We start from the raw sequence: 24,732 nt of genomic DNA on the forward strand, positions 1-24,732 counted from the left end.
CTCGTAATCTAATATGCCTCGAGAAAGTCATTTTTGTTGATACAGCCGAGTCTGCGATAATACCTTCTCACCGTATCTATGTTTTAAGACGCTAAAAAATCGATATCGAGAGGCTATAAGAGATAAGGTAAATACGGAAGTATATGAATCATGAAAATCTTCTTTTTATCGCAAATTTTCGAAAATCTGGGGTTGAGGTAGCTACTATGTCGAGTATCAAGAGCCGATATATTACCCCTTGTTGTGCAGCGCTTGCTTACATGTTACCGTTGGTATTTATTGCTCCGGCTTACACTGACTCGTTCATTTCGTATATTTCGGAGTGTGTATAGTGGACTCACGGGATCCTAAGACCTGGGCTCGCCTGGCTTTGGTTCGTATTATCTGATTGACCTGATTGATCTTATAAGACTGGACCCATAAGTCGGTGTTTGAAGACGAACAAAGTTAGAAAGCTTGGCTTGATTGGTCGTTTGCACGCATATTTCCGAGGGTTAGTGAATTTTTTAAGAGAAAAATGAGACAATATGACCATTGAGTTAAGTCCCAGCTGGGTGTGTGTCTATTGCATTTACTGAACATGGGTTTTGCAGGATTGTGGAATTTGTTTATGAAAGCACACTTATTCCCCACTTTCCTCGCTTTCAACCTCTTTGGATCGTTTTTCAGCTCGATAGCCTTTGAAGGTATAGATCGCACTGAGCACCATTCCAAGTCCACCAAGGCCAATAGCCACGTACAGCGCACCCCTGTAGCCTTTCAAAACATCCCCCGGTGTAGTTCCTCCATCGTTTACATGGACTTCGACCGTGCCTGCAAAACCCAGGCTCAGCGAAATACTATAGTTGACCACTGTGGTCACAAGAGATGCAGCGATACCTTGATGCTTCCGCTCCACCGCATTTGACAGCATCAAGGTAGCAGCAGGGAACGACATATCCATGCCCCAAGGAATTACCAAAAGGCAAACAAAGGTCAGTGCCCAATACGTTTGATGCACTGGGGCGATTGCCACTAGAACATTGCCCAACGTGAAAGCAGTCATCGATAACATCATGATTATTCCGGGGCGAAGATGACCCATGAGGTACCCCGTAACAACACAAGCAAGAATACCCATTGGTCCTACCGGAACGAATTCAGCGGATGCAACGAGAGGTGTCGTATGGCGGAGATTCTCTTGAAATTGCCAAACGTAGTAGATCCAGATGCCGAAAGATCCCCAACCACAGGCAACACACCCGAGGACAAACGAAACATCACGACTGAATGCGGTGAAGGGAATAAGAGGGTGTTCGGCAACACGGAATTCGACATAGAAGAAGGCCAGAATCAAGAGGATTCCGATGATGAGGAGTACATAGACGTAAGGCTCGCTCCATCCCACAATGGGGGCTTGATTCCATGCTATGTTCACAAGCACGAGTCCACCAATACCGCAAGCTCCACCGAACGCATCGAGAGCTTTGAGAAGACCGAAGAAGGATGATTCATAGGAGGCGTCATGGTGCACAGATGGAATTGCAACAAAAGACAGAACAGCACAGCCTATGCAGACCAAGGTTTGTGACCAGTATATCCATGGCCACCACGCCAACTGTGCCAAGATTGCACTAAATATGGTTCCCAGAAGTGCACTATTTGGAGCAGTGGCACCGAAAATGGCAAAGATCATGTTTTTTCTCTTGCCTGGAGCATATGTTGCTCCAAGCAGAGCCAAGCCATTGGGCAATAATAGTGCACCGCCAATGCCCTGAAGGACACGGGCGAAAATGAAAAGAATGTAATTAGAGTAAACACTGAATCCTGCAACCAGAGACCAGAGTGCAAGCCAACAGAATCCGATGATGAACATTCGGCGATACCCAAATAGATCGCCACATCGACCGGAGACCAGGATGAAGGTGCCAACGGTCAAGGAGTACCCAGCCAAGAACCAGCTTGAAATTCCGGGCTCCGTGATAGCAAAGCTATCGGCCACAATAGCCAGTGGCGAAAGAACGATCCCGATGTTGGTTTGTGTCATGAATTGCCCCATACAAACCAGGGTGATGAAGAGGACTTCTTGAATGGGTGAAAATGTCGAAGCCAGCGACTTCGCCGACGGGACCGGCTCTAGATCCAGCTTGTCTTCCATGACAGATTGCAGCGATATCCTCTACCGCCCCATGTGTTGAAAGAAAGAATGAGGAGACACGCAGTAGGAGACTGGGTAAAGTTCATCCACCCGACCCCCGTTTTAAGAGTGACGTGAGCCAAAACCAGGGGCTCTTAGTGCAGAAAGACTAACTAAAAGCTCCATCATTTTACAGGCGATTGTCTTTTCATTCCGTGAAAAAAAAAAAGGAGTCAGACCCAAATAATAGGCCTGACAATCAGTTTGACCCACTATTAACTGGGTCGGCTTCTAGAACCGGCATCGGCATGGCTTGCATCAGCCGAAATTTGTCACAGGTGCTGACTTGATATGTCGATAAATACCTGTTCAAGTCATAATAAAGTGTCAAAGACCAAAATTCTCGTTGTTGCGGCCTGAGTTGCTTGACGGATGAGTTGCAGAAATTTTACCCGCCACGGATCCATACCCCGAGAAGGGGAATGGGTAAAAGGTAAGACAAGCCAATCTAGACTCTTTCTATGTAAACCCATCTGGACCATGCATTTACTGCTGATGTTGATGATCTTTCGTGCTTGCATCTCTCATTCATATTTACGAAAATTCTCTTCAAATCAAAATTCGCCACCAAACCCCAAGATCCAAATCTATGATTGCCGACCCAGAACACTGAGCATGACTTCTCGTAGTTTGGAAGTACACTGAGCCTCATCGGGGTGTATATCGTGACATCTCCAGGCTACAACTCGATCAGGTCGAACAAGAACACATCCTGTCTCATCAATACCCCGAACACGCGCCCAATCAAAGTAAACATCTTCATAGTCCTGACGGAAGCCAATAGAATATGCCTTGATGTTCATACCAAGGCTAGCACCGACCTGGGAAGCTGCAGATTTCCAAGCCTCACCTCCAATGCCAGTGAGAACGGTGAAGTACCCATGACCAGCCAGATCAATGCTCGAAATACGTTGCACAGGGATGGCATCATTAAGCCAAACGTGAGGGAGACGGCATCCTGGGTATGTGCTCCGGGTGAGAATGAGATCAGGATCCTTGGCCGCCACTTCGGGGCTGTAGAAGGACTCTTTCTCGTCTGCAGAGTATATTGCGGTACTTTCGTAGTACTGGCCCATTTCTGTACCAAGGGCATGATACTCATGCTCTGTCTCTTCGATTGCGGCTTGAAGCCTACTTCGACGAGCGCGACCGTTTTCAGTGGGTAAAGTTAGCTCGTGGAGAGCTTCTGTTCGCAGCTCTGGACTTGGAAGTGCCACTCCTAGTGCTTCCCAAACTGGGCCGTGGTGGCGGAATGACTGGTTTGCGCGGGTGACCACGCCTCGACCGACTGGCTGGCGCTCGACTGAGTATGTTTCAAGCAAAGAGGATGGTGCGTGACCTAAATAGGGAAGTCAGATGTTGAGGGTTCGCGAGAAAGATCGGTTCCTACTAACCTCGTAGAACATGTGCAACCTTCCATGCCAGATTGTAGGCATCTTGGATACATGTATTAGAGCCGAGTCCATTTGAAGGTGGGTGTCGGTGAACTGCATCTCCAAGGCAGAACCTTTCAGATAATTAGCCTAACTCAAGCAAACAGTAGGGATTGGTCTTACACTCTGTCCTTAGAGAACTTCTCCGCAACAACATCATTGATGCGCCACTTTGAAACACCCAGAATCTCGGCAGGAATTGAATCATCCCCTATGAATTCCTTCATCCGTGTCTTCCACTCCTCATTCGAGGGATTGCATTCCATCTCCTTTTCACGCTCAGGTAGAACAATGAACAGCCACTCATCCCAAGGCTTCACCATTCTTGCAATACATGCCCAACCAAAGAGAGGGTGCTCTTTGTCTGGCTGCAAAAGCCAATGCAGGTTTCCAGTGCGGTATTGCATGTAGCTGGACAAGTCTGCCTTCAAGTGGACGTTGAATGCAAGTCCCTGATCTGGCCGTACGTCCAAGGGAAGCTCTGCTTGCCGGAAGACTTCACTTCTTGCGCCGTCTGCTCCAAACAGATATTTGGAGCGGATCTGGAATAGAGCTCCAGTAATGCCATCTTTGAGTGTGGATGTGACACCTTCTTCATCTTGTGTGAAGCTCACAAATTGTGTGTCGAAGCGACAGCTAAAGCCGTTGAGGGTTGCGTTTCGAACAAGGATTGGCTCAAGGATAGTTTGCGGGAGGTCGACAGGCTCACAGGGGCTGGCGGTTTCATAGTCTCCCTTTAAATACTGTCAGATAAGGAATCATCCAGTTTTGGAAAACAGTGAACATACCTTTCGCTTTGGATCATGTCCCCATGAATGAATACGTGCGTATTCCTCTCCAGCCATGCTGTACGCCCAGCGGGTATGCATCATGTTCATGTTATTGGTTGCAAGACATTCACATTCCTTGTCAAGGCCAATATCACGGAGACACTCTAAATGACTCTTTGTTAGCTGCAAATTGGCGGAGCTTTTGGAAAACTTACCCATTGCAGCCATATTTGTGATGTGAGCCCGTGGGGTGTCCGCCGTTGTAGGGCATGAGCTGATCATGATCCCACGAATGCCTATGGACGAATATGTGAGCGTTCAACTTCAATTTGACAGCTAACATCATGTCAGATATACAATAGTAGGCTAGGAAGCATGCCAAAGATGCTCCTGCTGGCCCAGTACCAACGATAAGAGCATCGGTTGAAGTAATCGGTGTGGGTTTGTGGCCACTGTTGCCCTTAGGCAAATGAAACCTAGTCATTTTGAACAAAGAACAGACTCAATGTTGCCAACAAAAGAGCGATAATGACCCGACTTTTCTGAAGAATCCCTTTTGTTTATGACTTAAAAGTCATGCGACCGAATATCGGATGATCATTTTGATGCAAGGTCCGTGTGGTCTTTTATCTGTCGCAAGCCGATCAATACGTTTCAAAATTACTGCAAGTGTGTTTGAGACACATACTGAGCCTGGTGGACCCCTGTCATTTTGCAATTAGCGTAAATTATCCGAAACTTGGCTCGGCTTAATCCTTAAGTTGATCAAACCATAAGCTAACGTGTCGGTTATCCTAGAACGGCAATGATAGACTACAGCCCGTGATTAAGATCTTCGGTAGCGGCTGAGCTTAGATCGCTCATCTTATCAGATGCAAACTGTCGGGGTTTGAAATCGGCAACAAGTCAAGTAAAATGATATACCCTCCCCTCCGCTTAATAAAGGTTCTTGATCTTCACTCGCCCCTACGATCTGCGCTCACTATACTCTTAAATGCCTAGTGCTAGCATAGGCTCCCCACACAATGATGTAGTTCTCGGCATGTTGGTCCAGTTTTTGAAAGTTTGCCTATAGGGCATTGTTGCCAGTTCCCTGTGAAATGTGGTCATATGGAGTCGTGAGTTTATAAGATTGCCTATGTCCATTTTGCATCTCAGCTCCTGAAATCACTTAATCCCACTATTATGGATTCCATCTGAACACCATGTTTGATTCCAAGATTGGCCTTATTATTGCACAGCGCTCCAGTACCGAACAGGTCCGCCGCATCCCAGAACTGAAGTAAATTCCCAGTTTTTACTGACAATCTTCAGAGCCCAAAGACCACTTGCTCGCCTCCATCTCTTTCAACGGAGAATTCAAATACCTTCAGTGATCAACTACGTGAAAGAGATATCACATTCCCCTCTTTAAGATTGCCACAACTCAACCTCTCTGAGGCTATACCAAGCAAAAAATCTCGAGAGTTCAGTCACCAGCATGATGGAAGATGAGCGGAGATCCAGACATAGAAATCCCCGATTGTCCCATGATTCATGAGAAGAAATATGAAAATATGTAAATATTACAATTTGGGAATCTACTTGATTTAGAGCTTCAATATTCACTTCAAAAAACAAGCAAGTGCTAAGCTCTGGCTTTGTGGGACCCCCGCATCCCTTCGTTCAGCCTTGTAGAGACTAGCGAACCGACCCCCCTTAACCCCCGGAAGAGAATTTTCCCTCTTCGGATGCTGTAGCCACAGCTGCTCTATAGGCTCAGCTGGCTGTACAGCATCGTCTCGTGTCGACCCTAATAATTGTCTTGGACAGTGCATTAAGTTCGCCCTCCGGATTTCTTTTCCGCTGTCGAACGATATGTATAGCTTTTATGGATTGATAATTTTAAACTCTTGAAATTTGCAAAACGTAGTACACGTATTTAACAATCGTGCGTCTTGCTATGCAATGAAAGTGACGTTTATTTCACTGCGGTATGAAACAGGACATTACTTTCTATTACGCATTAGCCGCTGATTGCCGATATACTGTGTTCAGGCCTCCTAACAAGCTTTTGATGATCATTCCTAATAGAGAATCAAGAAGGAATCATTGAAATGAGATCAGACCGTGTGCCCACCTGAAGATGACGCCACTCGGGAATGGAATGTATTTCTCAAAGATCTCGTTTCTTACGGGTCAACAATCCCTGATGATCTCCACATCACGGGAGCTTATCAGATCTTGCCAAAATAGAAACAGTTAAGCCGTGGAACCTTCTCAAAATGACTTTGTACCTTGCCACTTATGTAAACAAAACGGAAAATCCACTCCTTAACGGTTTCTTGGCATTGCACAGCCTAGTGTCGCAGGGTTCCGCTGTGGGGCGGAATGTTTGAACTGAGTGATTACTGGAAGGGTTCAGTTGTGTTTTGCTTTCGGAATCATGAATGGGTGGGAAATTGTTAAGGAAGGGAAATCAACAATGAAGAACAGTGGAGCGATCGTTGGAAAAAAGCAACGCACTCCTAGGTGCAGATCCGAGCTGTAGCGTGTAGTCCAAATATTTTGGCACGAGAATCAGGACTAATGCACGCAGTATTAGAGCTGAGTTTAATAAGGACAAAGCCCCTATTCCAGAATCCGGTGAAACGTCGTACTCGGGCCTCCCCTGCAGATTTAAGGCATGCCGAGTGTCAAAAGAATCGGGATATTTCCTATTAAGAACAAGATCGGCACGAGATCATTAATAATCTCAATCACCGCCGGATCAATCTGATTTTGTATGTTGCCAAGAGCCATATCTAGCCTGACTAAAGATGACAAAGATGCAGCGTTCTATTAAGGGCTTGGTTTGAAGGTACAGGTCCGACGGAATTGATCCACCGCATGGAGTCCGTACCTGGGCCGATCTTCAATTTGGCCTATTCAGCTCTTCTCATGTCTATCCGATGTCGGTAACAGCGGGATATTCACCATTCTCATCTCGGAAGCTATACTTTGAGCTAAAGTGGATCAGATATTCCCTCAAGATATAGCCAATAGAGCTGACATTTCTCTACTCACTTGCTACGAATTTAACCTTTTGGGAATAGTCTAGTCTCACATTTGGTCCAGTCAGTCCCTGAGATGGGATGTGGGCTGAGACGCTTGTAAGTCATTACTGGTGTCATCAAGTACCCGGAAAACAAGTAGGGATGGGTATAAATACAGCTTGTACCTGCGAATTCAAAGCATACTTTGCATCTCTCAGTAGCAAGCTTCTTGAATCATGCGCAACCTCATTAGTCTTGCACTGCTTCCTCTAGCAGCTGCTGTTCCTCATCTCGTCCGCAGCTCAGAGACAAAATACGACTACATCGTCGTTGGCGGTGGAACGAGTGGTCTCGTCGTCGCGAACCGTCTTTCTGAGCAAGAGAACATCAATGTTCTCGTCATCGAAGCTGGAGGCTCGGTATACAATAACGAGAATGTGACAGACACTCTCGGATACGGCAAAGCTTTTGGAACCGACATAGACTGGGCCTATGAGACAATAAAGCAGGAATACGGCGGCGGGATCTCCCAAACACTGCGCGCCGGAAAGGCACTTGGAGGAACTTCAACCATCAACGGCATGGTGTACCTGCGTGCACAGACAGCGCAAATTGACGCATGGGAGACAGTCGGCAACGAGGGCTGGAACTGGAAGAACCTATTCCCCTACTTCCGCAAGGGCGAGCAGTTCCAGACCCCCGAGAAGTACTCTTTCTTGGATGGATCTGGTGTTGCCTATGACCCGGCCTACCATGGCTTCACTGGCCCCCTGAAGGTCGGCTGGTCGTCAACCCAGTTGAATGATGGTCTCGCACAGGAGCTCAACACTACCTACCAGAACTTCGAAGTGCCTGTTCCCTACAACAAGGATCCCAATGGTGGAGATATGGTTGGATACAGTCTGTATCCCAAGACTGTGGACTCTGAGCTGAACATTCGCGAGGATGCTGCTCGCGCCTACTACTACCCTTACCAGAACCGAACCAACCTTCATGTTTGGCTGAGAACCCATGCCAACAAGATTACCTGGAAGGATGGCGAAGACGCTGTTGCAGATGGCGTTGAGGTTACTCTCTCCAACGGTACCACAACTGTAGTGAAGGCCACTCGTGAGATTATCCTTGCTGCTGGTGCATTGAAGTCTCCCATTCTGCTCGAACTTTCCGGAGTTGGCAACCCGGAGTAAGTATCGCAATAGCCAGACTATATTCATTGCACAAGGCTAACACAAGTCTTCAACAGCATCCTTGCGAAATATGATATCGACACGAAGATCAACCTGCCCACAGTTGGCGAGAACCTGCAAGACCAGATGAACAACGGACTTCAGTATGACTCTAAGGCAAGCTACAGCAAGAGCGCCGACTACGTCGCCTATCCATCGGCCTCTCAACTCTTCCCCAACGCCACCGCCGTCGGCGCCCAGCTTCTTCGCAAGCTTCCCGCCTATGCAGCTAAGGTCGCCGCTGCTAACGGTAACATCACCAAGGCCAGTGATATCCAACGCTTCTTCAAGATCCAATGGGACCTGATTTTCAAGGCTGGTATCCCGGTCGCCGAGATCTTGCTTGAGCCCACTGGAAACACTTACGACACCGAATACTGGGGCTCTGTTCCTTTCTCTCGTGGAAACGTTCATCTCGCTTCTGCCGACCCTACCGTCGCAGCCACCATTGACCCGAAGTACTTCATGCTGGATTTTGATCTCCATGCCCAAGTCCAGGCCGCCCGTTTCATCCGCGAGCTCTTCCAGACCAAGCCTTTCGCTGATATGGCCGGCGATGAGACTAGCCCCGGTCTCTCTGTCGTTGCTGCTGGTGCTGATGACCAAGGATGGTCTAACTTCATCAAACAGAATTGTATGTTCCATCTACTTATTTCCGTCATTTGCAGAACTATTGCTAACCTTTTCTTAGACCGATCGAATTTCCACCCCATCAGCACTGCTGCTATGATGCCCAAGGAAGTTGGCGGTGTTGTTGACACTTCACTCAAGGTCTACGGAACCTCGAACGTTCGTGTTGTTGATGCTTCTGTATTGCCCTTCCAGGTCTGTGGCCACTTGCAGAGCACGATCTACGCCGTTGCCGAGCGTGCTGCCGATATCATTAAAGGAAAGGTCTAAGGGGTTGCGACCTTGAGAGTAAACATGCACAATTGTGTATGTGTTAGACAGGGTGATAGATTGTGTCTTTTGTCTATCTATATATATTGTTATATTGCCACTGAATTTATTGCGAGTGATTTAGCGTCCAAGGGATCGTGAACCGGTGGAGGTAGACCTCAATGAAACCTGCAGGAGAACATGATGCGACAATATTCTTAGTCTCTGACGGGGAACTCAAAAAGGTATGACTGTTTACAGATTTAGAAGGCGTCAATCAAATATTCTTAACGCCATGCATTTGCCTCAATTACTTGGCTGTCTTTGTATCAAATTTAATCTCGAGATCGTTCCAGGAGGTACAAATTCTGATGTGGAGCAGGCTCGATCTTGTAAACTGATTTACAATCGCGATCAGAATTGATGATTTCTTTCGAATACGCAAGGAACAAAGTCTACCCCATCACCGGTATTACTCAAGCCAACGATTTGTGCTTCTGCCCCTGGTAGATCTGATCTTGAGCAAGTATTGCCTGATCATAGTTGAATAAATGGAGGGGATCTGCTGTGTGAATTCAATAATCTCAACTGAACTTGAGACTGTACGCCAATATCATCGAGTGATCAAGTTAAACCTACTTTCGTTGATCAAATACCCGTTGCTTAATCACGAGTACAGTAGATGTTGAAACCAAATCACCCTTGCCCTAATAAGAAAAGAACCCCAAGACTATACTCCACGTTTAGTTACGCCGTTTTGTGTACCTTTGACATTTCAAATATCATGACACGGGCAGTGCAGCTCTTTTTACAGTGAGCTGATTCTGATTAGCTCTGCGATATTGAATTTACAATTTATGTTGGACTAACAACGTTCTGAAATAGTTCACTGTAAAATCAACTTTTGAAACATTTGATGGGCTCTGCCAAGTTTGGGCATTGGGGATATGTAAGTAGTGCCCGAATACCCATATAAATTGCTAGTAACCAAATATTATAATGCAACAGGGTCTCGAGCATTGGTCGTTGGTCAGGGGTATATGTGATTTGACAAGGGCCGTTACTAAAGTGAGACTTGCTTAGCTCTGGGCGGTCAGGTGTGCGGTTCCAGGTAGTATCTTTCCCTCTCATTCTCTTCCTTTCCCCCGTCTCTCCCCTAAGCAGTAAACCAATACACTCTATTTGCTGCTTCCTCTTTGCATTCGCGTTGATGAGACTTACTCCGCCCGCCGCGAGTGATCTGTGACTAGTAAATCCATTCCTGCTCAGGCAGGCAGAAACCCGCCAACCACAGCCACTTCTTCAGATCAACAAGGCCCGATTTTACTTTCCATTTCCTCGTCCGCTTAGTATCGGTCACTTGCGATATTGTCACCAGCTCACCTGCGGAGCCTGTTGAATCTCACTCCCTGTCAGGCCAATAACGGTGTCTCGTTCAACAACCAGGAGTCTCTGCTTCATTTCCAGTATCCTAATCGTATTATATCGAGAGAAAATCCCTTCATACAATCATGGATTGGTTGAAAAAGTTGTTCGCGGGGAACGATTCGGCGAAAACGACAGAAAAAACAGCAAAAAGGCGGGCGACCAGAGAACACAGTCGAAGGGTTCGTGCGCGGGAAAAGGAGCTCCGACGTGGGAAGAATAATAACAAGGCCAAGAAGGCGAGCTTTTCTTGGGGATCACCGGGTCAGACATACGACAAGAATGTTCGGGGTCGAGGCGAAACAGTTTTAACATTCAACGGCAACAAAACAACGTGACTTTATAATCGATCCCAAGACCGGCCTGCGCGGTAGTTTCTATAGCCAGCATGGCGGATTTCAAATCTTTGAAAATGATCTATGATTTTTTTGCCTCATTCTCCAACAGCGATTCAATAAAATCGATTCAGTTCAAATTAAAGGAGAGTGGGCTTTGCTCTTCAGATGAAATCGACTTGCTAGTGGGCAAATACATGCTATAGAAGTTTCACTTCGTCATCTTTGGAAATAAAGAACGCCAAACAAGTATCTACCATTGATCCACAGGTTCCTCACCATTTCATACTTCCACGGAAGCCGTTAATTGCCCCACAATATCCTCCAATATGGTAGACTTGTAAAAAAAAGGCGGGATGTGATGTTTACAGGATAGAGCCTGTCAACTAGGTAAGGTCAAGGTATCTCCCAAACAGGCGATATTGCGATAGAGTATACAGAGACTGGTTCTTGGGGAACTTCTAGGTTCACCAAGAATGCTATTTAACATAAATGGAGAAGCAGTATGATAGCGCTGACGTGTCGACGGTGATAAACCGACAGAACGCAGGATGACCCCAGGGACTGGATACATATTCAGGTTGTTCCGTGGCAGATATAACTATTCATCTTGACCTTGAGGGCACAAAGTTGGTTCCGCTGCCCTGGTATACCTGCTTCAGATATCAGCTTTGGATTATTCAATTAGGACTTATTCAACTATGATAAGTACAACATTGTACCTCTACTAATGCATAACTACCACAAAATGAGCGCGCCCTTTTTAGCATTTACTTCAAGATGGATGTATGAAGTGCAAGACTATTCAGGTACCTCAACAGTATGCTTGCGCAATATATCCTCATTAAATGGCCTTTTCCTACTAGAACAGAAAATTCATGAGCTTCGCAAACAAGATGCCCTACTACAGGGCTAAACTCCAACTAAATATTATTCAATTAAACTTTGAGATCCAAGTCATCTTAGCGTTGATGGTGGGAAACGTAGTTGTTACCAGGACGACTGCATCATCCTGCATAGCTTATTGCATCTCGCTGGAGTGAACAGAATAGAAACTGAACCTATTTCCTCGGCCCCAGTGGAGAGATAAATCTAGTAATCCACGACATATTCGTATGTTTCTAGCCTGATTGAGCAATTCGATGGCGGTGTTCTTGGTTTTCTCTTGCTATCAATGATTAGGAATTTGCTCAATATTAAGGGTTACGAACGCCTAATTCTCGAAAAACTATACCAAATGTTCCCGGACTGGTACCTACGCAAGATCTTCGAGCTCAGACCTGTCAGCACCTTTCTGTAGTAACATCTCCACGATGTCCTCATGACCTTCATAAAATGCGGCTCGGAGTGCGCTGCCGTACTCTCCGCCTTGAGCGTCGACATTTGCTCCTCGATCCAGTAGCATCTGAACAATATTTCCGTAGCCTCCATGCGATGCCATTTGAAGTGCGTTGCCGTACTCTCCACCCTGGGCGTTGACATCTGCACCGTTCGTAAGCAGCATCTCGATGATCTCGTTAACCTCCAAAAAGCCTTCATATAATGCTGCTTGAAGCGCATTACCACACATTCCACCTTGAGCGTTGGCATCGGCACCTTTCTTGAGCAATAAATGGACAAGGTTTTTGTGGGCTTGATAGGATGCAGCTTGCAGTGCATTGCCAAAGTCGCCACCTGAAGCGTTGACATCGGCCCCTTTCTCCAGCAGTAATTGCACAATGCTCTCGTTGCCTGTATAAGATGCAGCCTGTAATGCATTGCCATATTCGCCACCTCGAGCGTTGACATCGGCCCCTTTATCCAGCAGTAATTGCACAATGCTCTCGTTGCCTCTATAAGATGCAGCCTGTAATGCGTTGCCATATTCGCCACCTCGAGCGTTTACATTGGCGCCTTCTTTGAGCAGCACCCGCACGATTTTCTCATAACCTCCCAAGCATGCAGCCTGTAGTGCACTACCATAAAGCCCGCCTCGAGCGTCAACATCAGCAGCCTTTTGTAGTAGCATTTGCACTATCCCCTCATAGCCCCCCGCAGACGCGGCTTGAAGCGCATCGCCGTATTTTCCGCCTTGAGCACTAGGGTCAACGCCTTGCTCCAGTAGGATCTCTACAATCTTCTCATTGCCCATAGATGATGCAGCTTGGAGTGCATTGCCAAAGACCCCACCCTGGATATTCGGATCAGCACCTTCGTCGAGAAGCCGCTGCACAATTTTCACATGACCTTTAGATAATGCAGCTTGGAGAGCAGTGCTGCCTCTCCCTCCTCGGCCATTGACGTTGGCACCTTTTTCAAGCAAAATATTCACAATATTCTCGAAGCCTCCAGACGAAGCGGCTACAAGCGCGCTACCATTTCGTCCGAGTTGAACGTTCACATTCGCACCCTGCTCAAGCAGCAGCTGCACACAGCCCTCATGTCCCATAAGCGAGGCAGCCAAAAGTGCATTGCTATCAACAGTTCCCAGATTGACATCAGCATCTCTCTTAAGTAGCATCCGCAAGATCCTCTCATGGCCATTACGCGAGGCAGCCTGAAGCGCATTTCCGACATTCCGGTCAGCGCCATGTTCAAGCAAAATTTGCACCACACTCTCATGGCCCTCAAAGGAAGCAGCCTGTAGTGCGGTTGCACCTAATGCTGTTTGGGCATTAACTTCCACGCCTCTCTTAAGAAACATCTGCACAATATTCTTATGTCCTCTGCGGGAAGCCGTTTGAAGGGCGCCCCCGAAATTCTCACTTTGAATATTGGGGTCGGCACCTTTTTCAAGAAGCATCTGCACGATCCTCTCATAGCCATTATACGAGGCAGCCTGAAGCGCATTACCGGAGTATCCACCTTGGACATTCGGGTTAGCGCCATATTCAAGCAACGTTTGCACCACACTCTCATGACCCTCAAAGGAAGCAGCCTGCAGGGCGCAGCCATGATGTCCTGTATTATCATTCAGAGAACTTTCTCGCAGAAGCTGGTTTGGACTGGCTTTGATTAGGGCTTTTAATACATTTTCGAGTCCCAGTAAGGCTGAATAATAGATTGGGGGCGGCATTTGGTGGAAAGGACGTTCGAAGACAACCAGAAGCATTCCTGAGTCAAAGTCATGCAGATTTACCCAGGCCGCAAAAGATGCTTTGTTTTGGAATAACCTCAAAGCGAGGGCTTCCAGATGAGGTCTCCTTGCTGTCGTACGTTCGTAATGATGATACCAATATTGCGCGGCATATTTAGCGAAAGGAAATTGTGCGATCCTCATTTCATTTGACATTTCAACGGAGAGATTCGGGTCCGAAAGATAAACAAGGCAGGTCTGAGCCATCTCAGCATTCGCATGGTCTTGGCGAATCCCAAATTGTTTCGCCTTTTGCTGAAGCATGCGGTCGGATTGTAGATACTCTCGTAGTGAGAAATGCGCGATACGAGCAACAATCGCTTGCCCGTAATACGTTTCAATGACTGCGGGCTCTACTAAGATGCCACAAATACCAAACAGATCATTTGGGTCATATGATCGGCCCTCGGAGTCGATTTGGGGTGGTTCACTAAAATTGACTGCGATCGCCCCAATGAGTTCCGTGATGGTGAGTGGCCGGTCAGAAATACACAGAGCTGTTAAAATGCGCCGGACATCCTCGGTGTAAATAGCTTCAATATTGCAGAGCGTTCGTTTATACGTTTCGTCCAAATCACGAGGCAAAGAACGTAACCACTCGTCGAGCTGGTTCCCAATCAAAACCTTTCGAAGTGAAGACAGTTGACATGCAACAAATATGAATCTGCACTGCATTAGTCAAAACTCAGAGTTGGCAATATGCAATTTTCTCGTACACTCCCTCGGCTTGCTTTACCAGTTTTTCCCTAATCTCGTGGTGACGTCGGTGCCATTTTCGAAGCTTTGGGTCACTCTCCAGTTCGTAAGCAACAAAATTGAGAATATCACGGTCAGTATGTGAATTTCTGATTGAAATGTCCTGATCCTCAGAGACACCCAAGGATTGACGAATGTCAACCTCATCGCGGCTGGATACCAAGAGGTGAATAGTAGGCATGTTCCACTGACGCATTCTTCTAATGGCGCTTAGTACCATCTCTCGTACGGGGCCTTCAAGACTCTCATCCAAGGCATCGATAAAAAGATAACTTTGCGAGAAGCGGGAGAGACATAATCGAAGACAGTCTAAAAGAGCGTCCAACGGAGGTTTTTGCGAATTATAGGTTTGGTAGAGTTGTTCCAGATCTTTTTGTCCGTCTTCATTTTGCGTGGAAAGCTGCAGCAGCAGTGCACTTAGCATACTGTAACTGGTTCTTTTAGAGACATCGCCGAAAGAAAAGTAGAAGAAGGCAATTCCAACACCAAACTGATGCTGTTTGGTACGGATTGTATGCTGAATTGTCGTCGACATTAAGACGGATTTACCGGATCCAGCAAAGCCATTGATCCAAAGAAAAGAGTCATTGGTGACGAGCCATTCTTGAAATTGATGACTTTCGAGAAACCATAGGCCTGTCATTGGGTGATGTTTGGCAGAAGCAGAATTGTGATCAACGGTGGCATCTGGAGCTTTAAGCCAATCATGAATTGTCGAGGAAACTTGAAGGGCGTTGGTGCGTTCGAGAAGAAGCTTTAAATCATCAATCCGATCTCCGACAGTTTTTTGATTTTCAAGTTGTAGAACATCCAACGCAAGAGACAAGTTGCTCCGCATCTCGGCGATATCGACTTCAAGCGCCCGCAATGTCCTTTTCCGAAATGGGTAGGCCACCCGAAGCCCGTGAACATGTAGTGCTCCTTTAAGACTCGAACCTGGCTCTTGTTGAAATCTTTCACATCTGGTCTGTAGCTCATCGATGATTTCACTGCAGCTCACTACCACCTTGTCGAGTTCGTGGGATAGCGCCTTAGTCGTAGGAAGGCCATTCTTTAGAGCGCTATCAAGGCACTTGAAAATGCCGAGGAGCTCTTCCAGCTTATCTGTGATCTTGGCTAAATCTGCATCTCGATTTTTGTATGAGGAGTAAAACTCGAGCAGATTCCCAGAGACTTGGATTCCGAGTGATAAAAACCCCACAGCCCCGGCTGTAATAGAAAATGGATCAGTCATAGGTAAATGGAATTTTCAGATTATGTTGTGTTGAGTTTTCTGGATTTCCACGAAACGCACAAGTAGTGGTAAGGCATCAATTTGGTACCCAACTCAAGGACCATGCAGGCAGGGCTCCACTTAATTATATCCCTTGCGTAGGCAATAGAACGTAAGAATTTCGGTGAGTGAAGAAAATTCTCACTGCTGATGAATTGAAATATATGCTATCTACAACTTCTGGAATGTCGGTCTGAAAGTTTTTACCGTTACGGTTAAATATCGTATACAGCGTCGTTTCTTATCGCTGATGTATTTTTCGAGGCTCTGATAGCCTAAATGACTTAAGCAAACCTCTATTGAGTTTCCACTGTAGAATATATTCAAAGATTCTTGGCAGATAGACGTGAGTAGACGGAAAGGATTGAGTCCGCTCAAATAATCAGGGTCGCTATCATCGTCTCTCTATATGTCTAAACAAGCTACTCACTGCTCACTACAAGGAAGGTTGTATCGATTGCAAGAATTTCTGGGTGCATTTGTTTTAGAATGATACGCTTATACGTGCATGATGCCTTCAATCTGGATTCGTTTACAAGACCAAGGTAAGGAACAATATCAACGCCAAGCCAGGGGTCAAAGGTAAACTTTAAGCGGGCATCTTAACGGAGGACACAGACAAATCAATCGGCGTATATGTCATGCATGCTTTATTCTCAATTGAGGCTGCTAGCCCCTATCAGCCTAACATGACGGCGACCAAGTGCGTATAAGCAATAATAATAGTCGAAGGGCTGCTATACCTTTCATCCACTTTTTTCTATTGTTGTGATTCATTTAGCTGATTCAAGCCATCCCGTTAATCAGGTTCACTGGATCAAAGTTCTCCTTCCTTTTAATCAGTTCGATCTCCTTCGTGAAAACTGGCTCATCGACGATCACCACGGCCTGGTCTTGGCCGGGAATTATGCCTCACCTTTAGCGGACATGCAAGATGCCCCGCGGTGGCTTCGTCTAGAGAAAGCGAACTTCAGTAAGATTTACATGACGAGAAGAGAAGAGAGATAATTAAGAAATTTTAGCTATTTAATGCTAAGGACTACATCTTTATCCGATACTTGTTAATAGAGATGCGTCTAAGCCTTCAGGCATTTGCTTGCTTGCTATCTGTTTGTTATTCAGGAAAATTTTAGCTCTGCTTTCTCCTATTACCCAAGTTACCTATTGCTCTAATGACTCGCGTGGTCCGTACAGTATAGCACGACATTACCGGGTAGCCTCATTAATCTAGAGGCAAACTAATATAATATGACTGACACTGAAAAAGTAATCCATACCAAAAGCTAAAGTATTGTGCTCAATAGGACTGTCTGGCTTTTGGCATATTGTTGTATCACGGGATTTGTTTCTTCTTTCAACTCTAAATGATCTCCGGAGATTGAAAGGATTTTCCCTACTCGGGGCTATTAAAACTTCTTCTTGACAAGCACACCCTGAATCCTAGGCATCAAACTGAATGGCTCTCCAGGTTCCTTGATCTCGTGCGGGTTTTCCCACTCTCCACTGTTGAGAATGTCCGCCAAGATATTCCGGATCAAATTACACCCGACAAACGTGCTCCAGGCAGGATTGAAGCAAGCTAAGGCATTTTCATGTTAGCCGATCCTCAAACTTTCTCCCTTTTATCGGTCGAGATAAGAGCCCATAGACGCTATCTAGAAAAGACGAAGAAGTGGCACAGAGAGACAAACCTTGAGCCACAGCCGTCAAATGATTTCTACTCCATCCGTGTTCCCAGAAGATAAACTTGCCGCCAGGTTTGAGAAGCTTCCACACTTCTTTCATCACGTTCTTCGGATCCTTGACTGCACAAAGAACCTGAATACATAACACAGTATCCAAGCTTCCCTCCGTAATACCCTCTTTTCTTAAAATATCGCTATCTTCAACGCCACAAATGATGAGCTTATACCTATCTTGCAGGTTATGCTTTGCCAACTTGGCATTAATGACGTCTTTAAAGTGGGGATTGGGCTCAATGCCGTAGACCTGTTTGAGCAGAGAGGTATCAAAACGATGAAAATATTACCTGGCCCAGGACCCAGTTCGAGAACCATGCCGCTAGCAGCCTTCACGAGCGAGGGAACAACGGTTGTGTCTTCGTAAGCAACAAAGCCACCAGCTATGCATTATGGTCAGCGTACTTTAGACATGAAGTGAGGGAAGATATGATGAGCGGGGTAGGTTACAGGTTATACTGAGCAACTTTGCTGAAGCAGTATCTCGGATTTGTTGTGGGCGACCAAGTGCTGTGAGGCCATCTCGACGGACCGCTTCAGTCATAGCTTCCCAATGCACTGTAGCGGAGTGATAATTAGTTGTGAAGATTGGTGGCAGGACTGACAAAGACCTACGGCAGATAGAAAACCAGATCATGCCCCATAGACGGAGAATGGAAGAAAGGCGGCTAGGAGAGGGAGGCATGTTTAATTCCGCGAGACTGATATAAAGCTTGTCCGGCTTTAGAAGAATGTATCAAAAGAAGAGAAAGGGGTGGCCGAGATTTTTTTTTGAATGGGGATGAGATTGGGGTTAGGAAGAAAACAAAAGTTGAAAAGTCGCTCGAGGTCACAAGCGGGCCGCGTTGCTTAAATATAACCCCATACTACATAGAGTTTCACAAAGCTATACTTGTCACGTATTGCTTAAGGCTCATGTGGCGCACGGGGGTCGGCCGATATTATTCATAGTGGAGCGCGTCGAGTAGATCGAGACGACAGAAAGCTCGTTTATACCTTTAAGACTTTCCAAGGAGAGTTTATGGTGCAATCTTGCTTATTAAGACCCAAACGCCGAAATGGTACTGATATTGAATAACTTGCGCACTTACGGTATTTTCCCGCTCGGATCTCGGATTCACTGGTCGGTTTGACTCTAGACTCCACTTGTGTAGCATTTAGTGCTTATGCCCATGAAGCAGGCCCATCCCCATGTTCGCAACTATCAGGGCTTCATTTGCCTTCCTCTTAAACAGAACTTGTAAGAGGCTAACAAACCCTTGAACTCAGACCGCGTAATTCATGAGTCAAACACCTAATACAAATATCAATCAATCAAAGCTGGAGCCTTTCTAGTATCGAATAGCTATGCAGGCGCTTCTTTCCAGCTGAAGCAAGAACTCGTGTCCCGTACGCCTGATCATGTTCCAGCATAGAACTTGAGCTGGTATCGAAGCGAGAAATAGTACCAGTTCTACATGTAATCAACAAAATGTAAACCCAGAAGCGATTCCTGGTACAAATGAGAAATTCAATGCCCTACAGTGAATACAAATGAATGCGTAAATGCACCGTCCGCCTCTCTAGGTCCCTCATATTCGACAACTCATTTAAACACCTCTCGATCTAGATACCAGCCTATTCCTACTGCAGCAATATCAAACCCATTCTCCGAACCTCTCACTTCAGTCTCGATTACTGATAATCTTTGTTCATTACCCAGTCAGGCAGCTTGTATTCGAATTGAGCATCGAGGTTCTCTCCTCCCTCGCCGGTTTCAGCAAGGGTTGGTGAGTGCCCAGCGCCTTCGGGATGCGGACCGTATAGTACTTAAAGTTTTAGCTAGATGCAGGGTATGCTTCAAAACGAGCCGAAGGTCACCAATCCCCACATCCCGTTGAAATGCCAAGGTATTCAATAGCCGTGGCGGGGAAAACAAAGGTAATTGCCGCAGGGGTTAAGTGAAGGCACACATGCCGAGAGTAATGCAGCAATGCATGGCTCTGACCCCGGCCTTGGCATCTTGGCACATCCAAATAGCCCTCGATCAAAACTCCCAGCCAATGCACACCATGTTTACCCCATATCTTAGCACATGGCTCACCATTTGCTAAGCCGCTCTGATAGTATGCCAAGCACAGCAGTCACCGGCGACAAATAGCTCAATTGCCGATGACTCGCCATGGTAAATATATAAATGCTCAGAGTATGGACGATTATGTTTTATCCATCGCCGAGTAACTTTTCCTTGAACAAGTACTGGCTTTGTTACATACCTTTGATAGTGAGAGCGATGAAGCTCCTTACAGGACTGTCATTGCTATCTTTTGCTGCTCCTTCCTTGGCTATACCCGCAGCCAGTCAACTTTCACGCAATGAGATAACCCAACATGAACAGCCCTTGATCAAACTCAGACCCCAAAGAACATCATCCAGAGAGCTTGTGAGCCTTGATGGTCTCTGGAAGTTCGCTCTCGCATCTGGCCCCAATGACACAGCCCAGCCATGGACCGCACCATTGCCCAAAGGTCTCGAATGCCCAGTCCCGGCATCTTACAACGACATTTTCGTCAACCGTGAGATCCACGACCACGTGGGATGGGTTTACTATCAGCGTGAGGTAATTGTCCCCAAGGGCTGGTCTCAGGAGCGATATCTCGTGCGGGCTGAATCTGCTACGCACCATGGTCGTATCTATATCAACGACCGGCTTGTTGCCGAGCATGTGGGTGGCTATACACCCTTTGAAGCCGACATCACTGAGTTGATTGCCGCCGGTGACAAATTCCGCTTGACAATTGGTGTCAACAATGAGCTCACGCATGAGACAATCCCACCCGGAGAAATCACGACAGGGGAAGCCAGTGGCAGGAGAATTCAGACATATCATCATGACTTTTACAACTATGCTGGTCTTGCCCGATCTATTTGGCTATACTCTGTACCTCAGCAGCATATTCAGGATATCACTGTGGTTACGGATGTTGATGGCAACAATGGCCTGATCAACTACGAGGTTGAAGTGGCGAACCAGACTAGAGGGCAGGTCCACATCTCTGTGATCGATGAGGATGAAGCTCTTGTTGCAAAATCTACGGGAGCTCAGGGCACTGTTACAATCCCCTCAGTCAAACTATGGCAACCTGGCGCCGCGTATCTCTACCGATTCCAGGTTAACATCGTGGGCTCTGGAGGTGATGTGATCGACACCTACAATTTGGCCACCGGCGTTCGTACCGTCAAAGTCGACGGGTCAAAATTCTTGATCAATGGCAAGCCTTTCTATTTTACCGGTTTCGGCAGACATGAAGATACTGCAGTCCGTGGGAAAGGACATGACCAAGCATACATGGTCCATGATTTCCAGCTAATGAACTGGATCGGGGCCAATTCTTTCCGGACCTCCCACTATCCTTATGCTGAAGAAGTTATGGACTTTGCCGACCGAAATGGGATTGTCGTGATTGATGAAACACCTGCTGTGGGTCTAAACATTGCCTTGTTGGGGGGATCTGACGGTGACACTCCAAGCACGTTCTCACTAGATGGAATTAATGACAAGACCCAAGAAGCACACAAGCAAGCGATTTGTGAACTCATTGCGCGAGACAAAAACCATGCAAGTGTTGTAATGTGGTCCATTGCCAATGAGCCTGCATCTCAAGAAGATGGAGCTCGCGAGTACTTCGAGCCGCTCGCCAAATTAGCTCGTCAACTTGATCCTACTCGCCCTATCACTTTTGCCAACGTCGGTGATGCAACATATGAGTTGGATCAAATCTCCGATTTGTTCGATGTCACCTGCCTTAACCGGTATTTCGGATGGTATTCTGAAACGGGAGACCTCGAGGAAGCAGAGGCAGCTCTTGAAAAGGAGTTGCGTGGATGGCAAGAGAAATTCAACAGACCAATCATCATGTCTGAATATGGCGCAGATACCCTTGCAGGTCTTCACTCTATCCTAGCCCTGCCATGGAGCGAGGAATTCCAGGTCCAGATGTTGGCTATGTATCATCGAGTCTTTGATCGCATTGAGTCGATGACAGGCGAGCATGTTTGGAACTTTGCCGATTTCCAGACTTCCTTGGGCATCTACCGAGTCGATGGTAACAAGAAGGGTGTTTTCACCCGTGATCGAAAGCCAAAGGCAGTAGCTTATGATCTGAGGGCACGGTGGACCAATATCGAGAATAAATAGTCATTGAACGTATCTAGGTATTGTCAAAAATGAACGAGACTTTTGAAGAGAAATACCGACTATAAACTTATACACTATGTAATAAAGCATTGGGAGGTTTCTATCATAAAGCCTCATAAAGAGTAGATTAAACTACATGTTGCTCTCGCATACCACTAGAGAGAAGAAAACTTCCGGTGTCCTTCGATAATAAGGCCGAATCCTCGGGACGATGTTCCCAATCTGTTCTGTGATTAAACCCTCTGCCGAGTCTCTGGGTGTACCACGTAAGTTTAGACAGAGTTCGAGTGAAGGTAACTAGCTTGAGTGGACTCAAAGCTAGAAGCGCATTATTGGCAAAGCATGTGATATGCCTAATATATACCGAGAATCAAACTAGTACTAACGACTTTAGACTTTGTCAAGGCATCTATGATACACACCCGTGGTGACCGGATTCTCTTGGAACCAAATCTGATAAACTGAAAAGCCTAATATGCTCAAATATATCTAGCAAGTTGTGTGCACTCAGGTTCCTAAGTTGCTCGCTCTAACTTCTACTGTTCAGTTCCCTTTCAACATTTCTTGGGTCCGACTACTCAGGCACAAAAGCACCCCCTCTATTCATTAAACCCGTTTTTCCTGTCCCAATTCTCCAAATTCAGAACTATCTATTTTTTTAAGCTGGGCAGTCGATCCAAGATAATACCAATAAGAAAAATGCACATTCATCGGTTGTAAGAGTTTATCGCAGAGCTGCTCCATCATTGTGGGAAATGGACGGAGCCTAAATCTGTTCTTGTCATGGACAATGCCTCTTTTCACCATTCTGAGAAGATTAAGCAAATGTGCTCACAAGCAGGGGGGTCTTGCTCATATATTTGCCTTTGTACTCGCCAGACTTTAAATCGTATCAAAGAGCTCTTTGCTGAGCTAAAAGCCTTCATCAAACGTCGTTGGCAAGCTTACGCCGACAACTCTGACCAAGGATTTGATACTTTCCTGGAATGGTGCATCGATACTGCGGGGAGAAGGGAGCAAAGTGTAGAAGGACATTTTCGGAATTCTAGCCTGACAATCAAAAAGATGTGATGCCACCGTCTTCAATCCTAAAGCTTTATGAACATTACGAACATGACGAGCTAACGCATTAATATCCAGGCCTGCCAAGTATATCCTTATATTGTACCTATATCTAATTTGACCGCACGTCCTGGATCGTCCATCCCCCGCCTACTAGCCGAATCATAACACTATCTACCTCAACCCAGCCTTCCCGCTAGCAACCGCACCCACAGGCCGGACACCCTTCCCTCCCACACGCATACGTCGCAGTCCCACAGTCCTGCCACTTACTACACTTAATCCAAGCGCCCAACCCGGCCTTCGCCGCTGTCCAGCACCACTCGCCCTTGTTCGTGTTTCCGCAGGCCTTCCAGTAATACCCACCAGAGCACCCATACGGCGCGTCCTTGTAGCACGCCCGCTCCCGTAGGGCGCCGAGGCCGTCCGAACGAGCCTCCACGGGGCTGGTGTCTGTGTCCACCGTGCTGTTATAGAACGAGGCATCTACCGCGTCGAACGGCTCCAGCGATGCGCCCTTGACGTGCCGATTGCGGCCGAGCGGGTGGTCTAGGCATTTACGGATGTCGCTAGGGGCGACGCCCGCGGGGAGGTCGGCGGGTCGACGGTCATGACGTCGAGGTCGCCGCATTCGACGACGGGGTCGCCTTCCGCGGCTCGCGGGGTGAGGGTCAGCGCGGAGGAGAGGGCGAGCATGCTGATAATGGTGATGGGAAGCTTCATCGTGGATGCGGTGGCTAGAGACACTGAAATGTAAGTATGCTTATCTAGTTGGGGAGGAGAAGAAGCAGAAGAGAGGACAAGGGGGCCTACCAATTGTAGATGAGAGATATGCGTTCTTGGGCAAGTGGAAGGACTGGATATCAGACTGTGTTGTTGTACCTAGCTGGATATATATTGGATATATGGGATTGGTTTTGCCTTTTATAACTGTTCTTGTAAAGAAAGGAGCGTTTACATCCGAGAAACGATACTAGCATTCACACCCTATGGCCTCCCGCCTCCCGTGAACTGATCACCGTACTTCGTCCTCATCTCGATGAGCAGGATTTTGATGAACAAGAGCGCTAGCGAGGTCGATGACCGTAGATGCAACTCAACCTCAGCCTCCGTTGACCCCTGGTTATATGAAACCAGCACCAATCCCCCGGCCTGCTAGTCATGCAATCCATGTAGTGTAGTACTAGCGTGATGTAGCTAGAGAATGTCCGCATAGGTCTCTTAGTAGAGTATATGGATAGTCTAGAGCAGCCGCCTATTCATTATTGTCTTTCCACTTGTCTTGAGCTATGTAGAACCAGGTTTATTCAGTAACATACTGGCCTTACAAGGCTTTTTGCGCCGACATACAC

The 24,732-nt window shown here is 46.7% G+C and overlaps 7 protein-coding genes across 7 annotated transcripts; 2 read left to right on the top strand and 5 right to left on the bottom strand.

Moving 5' to 3' along the window:
• Positions 1-622: 622 nt before the first annotated feature.
• N7508_003687 (MFS transporter) lies at positions 623-2,137 on the bottom strand (the record flags this gene model as incomplete). Its single annotated transcript, XM_058461753.1, has 1 exon — positions 623-2,137. One exon carries the CDS (start codon positions 2,135-2,137, stop codon positions 623-625), a length of 1,515 nt encoding a protein of 504 aa, XP_058322330.1.
• Positions 2,138-2,763: 626 nt separating this feature from the next.
• On the bottom strand, positions 2,764-4,863 carry N7508_003688 (uncharacterized protein; the record flags this gene model as incomplete). Its single annotated transcript, XM_058461754.1, has 6 exons — positions 2,764-3,515; positions 3,571-3,683; positions 3,733-4,343; positions 4,398-4,543; positions 4,595-4,675; positions 4,737-4,863. 6 exons carry the CDS (start codon positions 4,861-4,863, stop codon positions 2,764-2,766), a joined length of 1,830 nt encoding a protein of 609 aa, XP_058322331.1.
• A 2,766-nt stretch (positions 4,864-7,629) lies between these two features.
• Positions 7,630-9,519, top strand: N7508_003689 (GMC family oxidoreductase; the record flags this gene model as incomplete). Its single annotated transcript, XM_058461755.1, has 3 exons — positions 7,630-8,576; positions 8,637-9,253; positions 9,311-9,519. 3 exons carry the CDS (start codon positions 7,630-7,632, stop codon positions 9,517-9,519), a joined length of 1,773 nt encoding a protein of 590 aa, XP_058322332.1.
• Positions 9,520-12,513: 2,994 nt separating this feature from the next.
• Positions 12,514-16,363, bottom strand: N7508_003690 (uncharacterized protein; the record flags this gene model as incomplete). The annotated part of the gene is made up of 2 exons (XM_058461756.1): positions 12,514-15,037; positions 15,090-16,363. 2 exons carry the CDS (start codon positions 16,361-16,363, stop codon positions 12,514-12,516), a joined length of 3,798 nt encoding a protein of 1,265 aa, XP_058322333.1.
• Positions 16,364-17,808: 1,445 nt separating this feature from the next.
• On the bottom strand, positions 17,809-18,826 carry N7508_003691 (class I SAM-dependent methyltransferase; the record flags this gene model as incomplete). The annotated part of the gene is made up of 4 exons (XM_058461757.1): positions 17,809-17,981; positions 18,094-18,391; positions 18,418-18,524; positions 18,601-18,826. 4 exons carry the CDS (start codon positions 18,824-18,826, stop codon positions 17,809-17,811), a joined length of 804 nt encoding a protein of 267 aa, XP_058322334.1.
• A 1,587-nt stretch (positions 18,827-20,413) lies between these two features.
• N7508_003692 (uncharacterized protein) lies at positions 20,414-22,318 on the top strand (the record flags this gene model as incomplete). Its single annotated transcript, XM_058461758.1, has 1 exon — positions 20,414-22,318. The coding sequence occupies one exon, from the start codon at positions 20,414-20,416 to the stop codon at positions 22,316-22,318; it is 1,905 nt and encodes a 634-aa protein (XP_058322335.1).
• A 1,340-nt stretch (positions 22,319-23,658) lies between these two features.
• N7508_003693 (uncharacterized protein) lies at positions 23,659-24,103 on the bottom strand (the record flags this gene model as incomplete). Its single annotated transcript, XM_058461759.1, has 2 exons — positions 23,659-23,847; positions 23,942-24,103. 2 exons carry the CDS (start codon positions 24,101-24,103, stop codon positions 23,659-23,661), a joined length of 351 nt encoding a protein of 116 aa, XP_058322336.1.
• Positions 24,104-24,732: the final 629 nt, after the last annotated feature.

The sequence above is a fragment of the Penicillium antarcticum genome (genome assembly GCF_028974205.1).
Source record: "Penicillium antarcticum strain IBT 31339 chromosome Unknown utg000003l_segment0_segment0, whole genome shotgun sequence".
Taxonomy (NCBI): domain Eukaryota; kingdom Fungi; phylum Ascomycota; class Eurotiomycetes; order Eurotiales; family Aspergillaceae; genus Penicillium; species Penicillium antarcticum.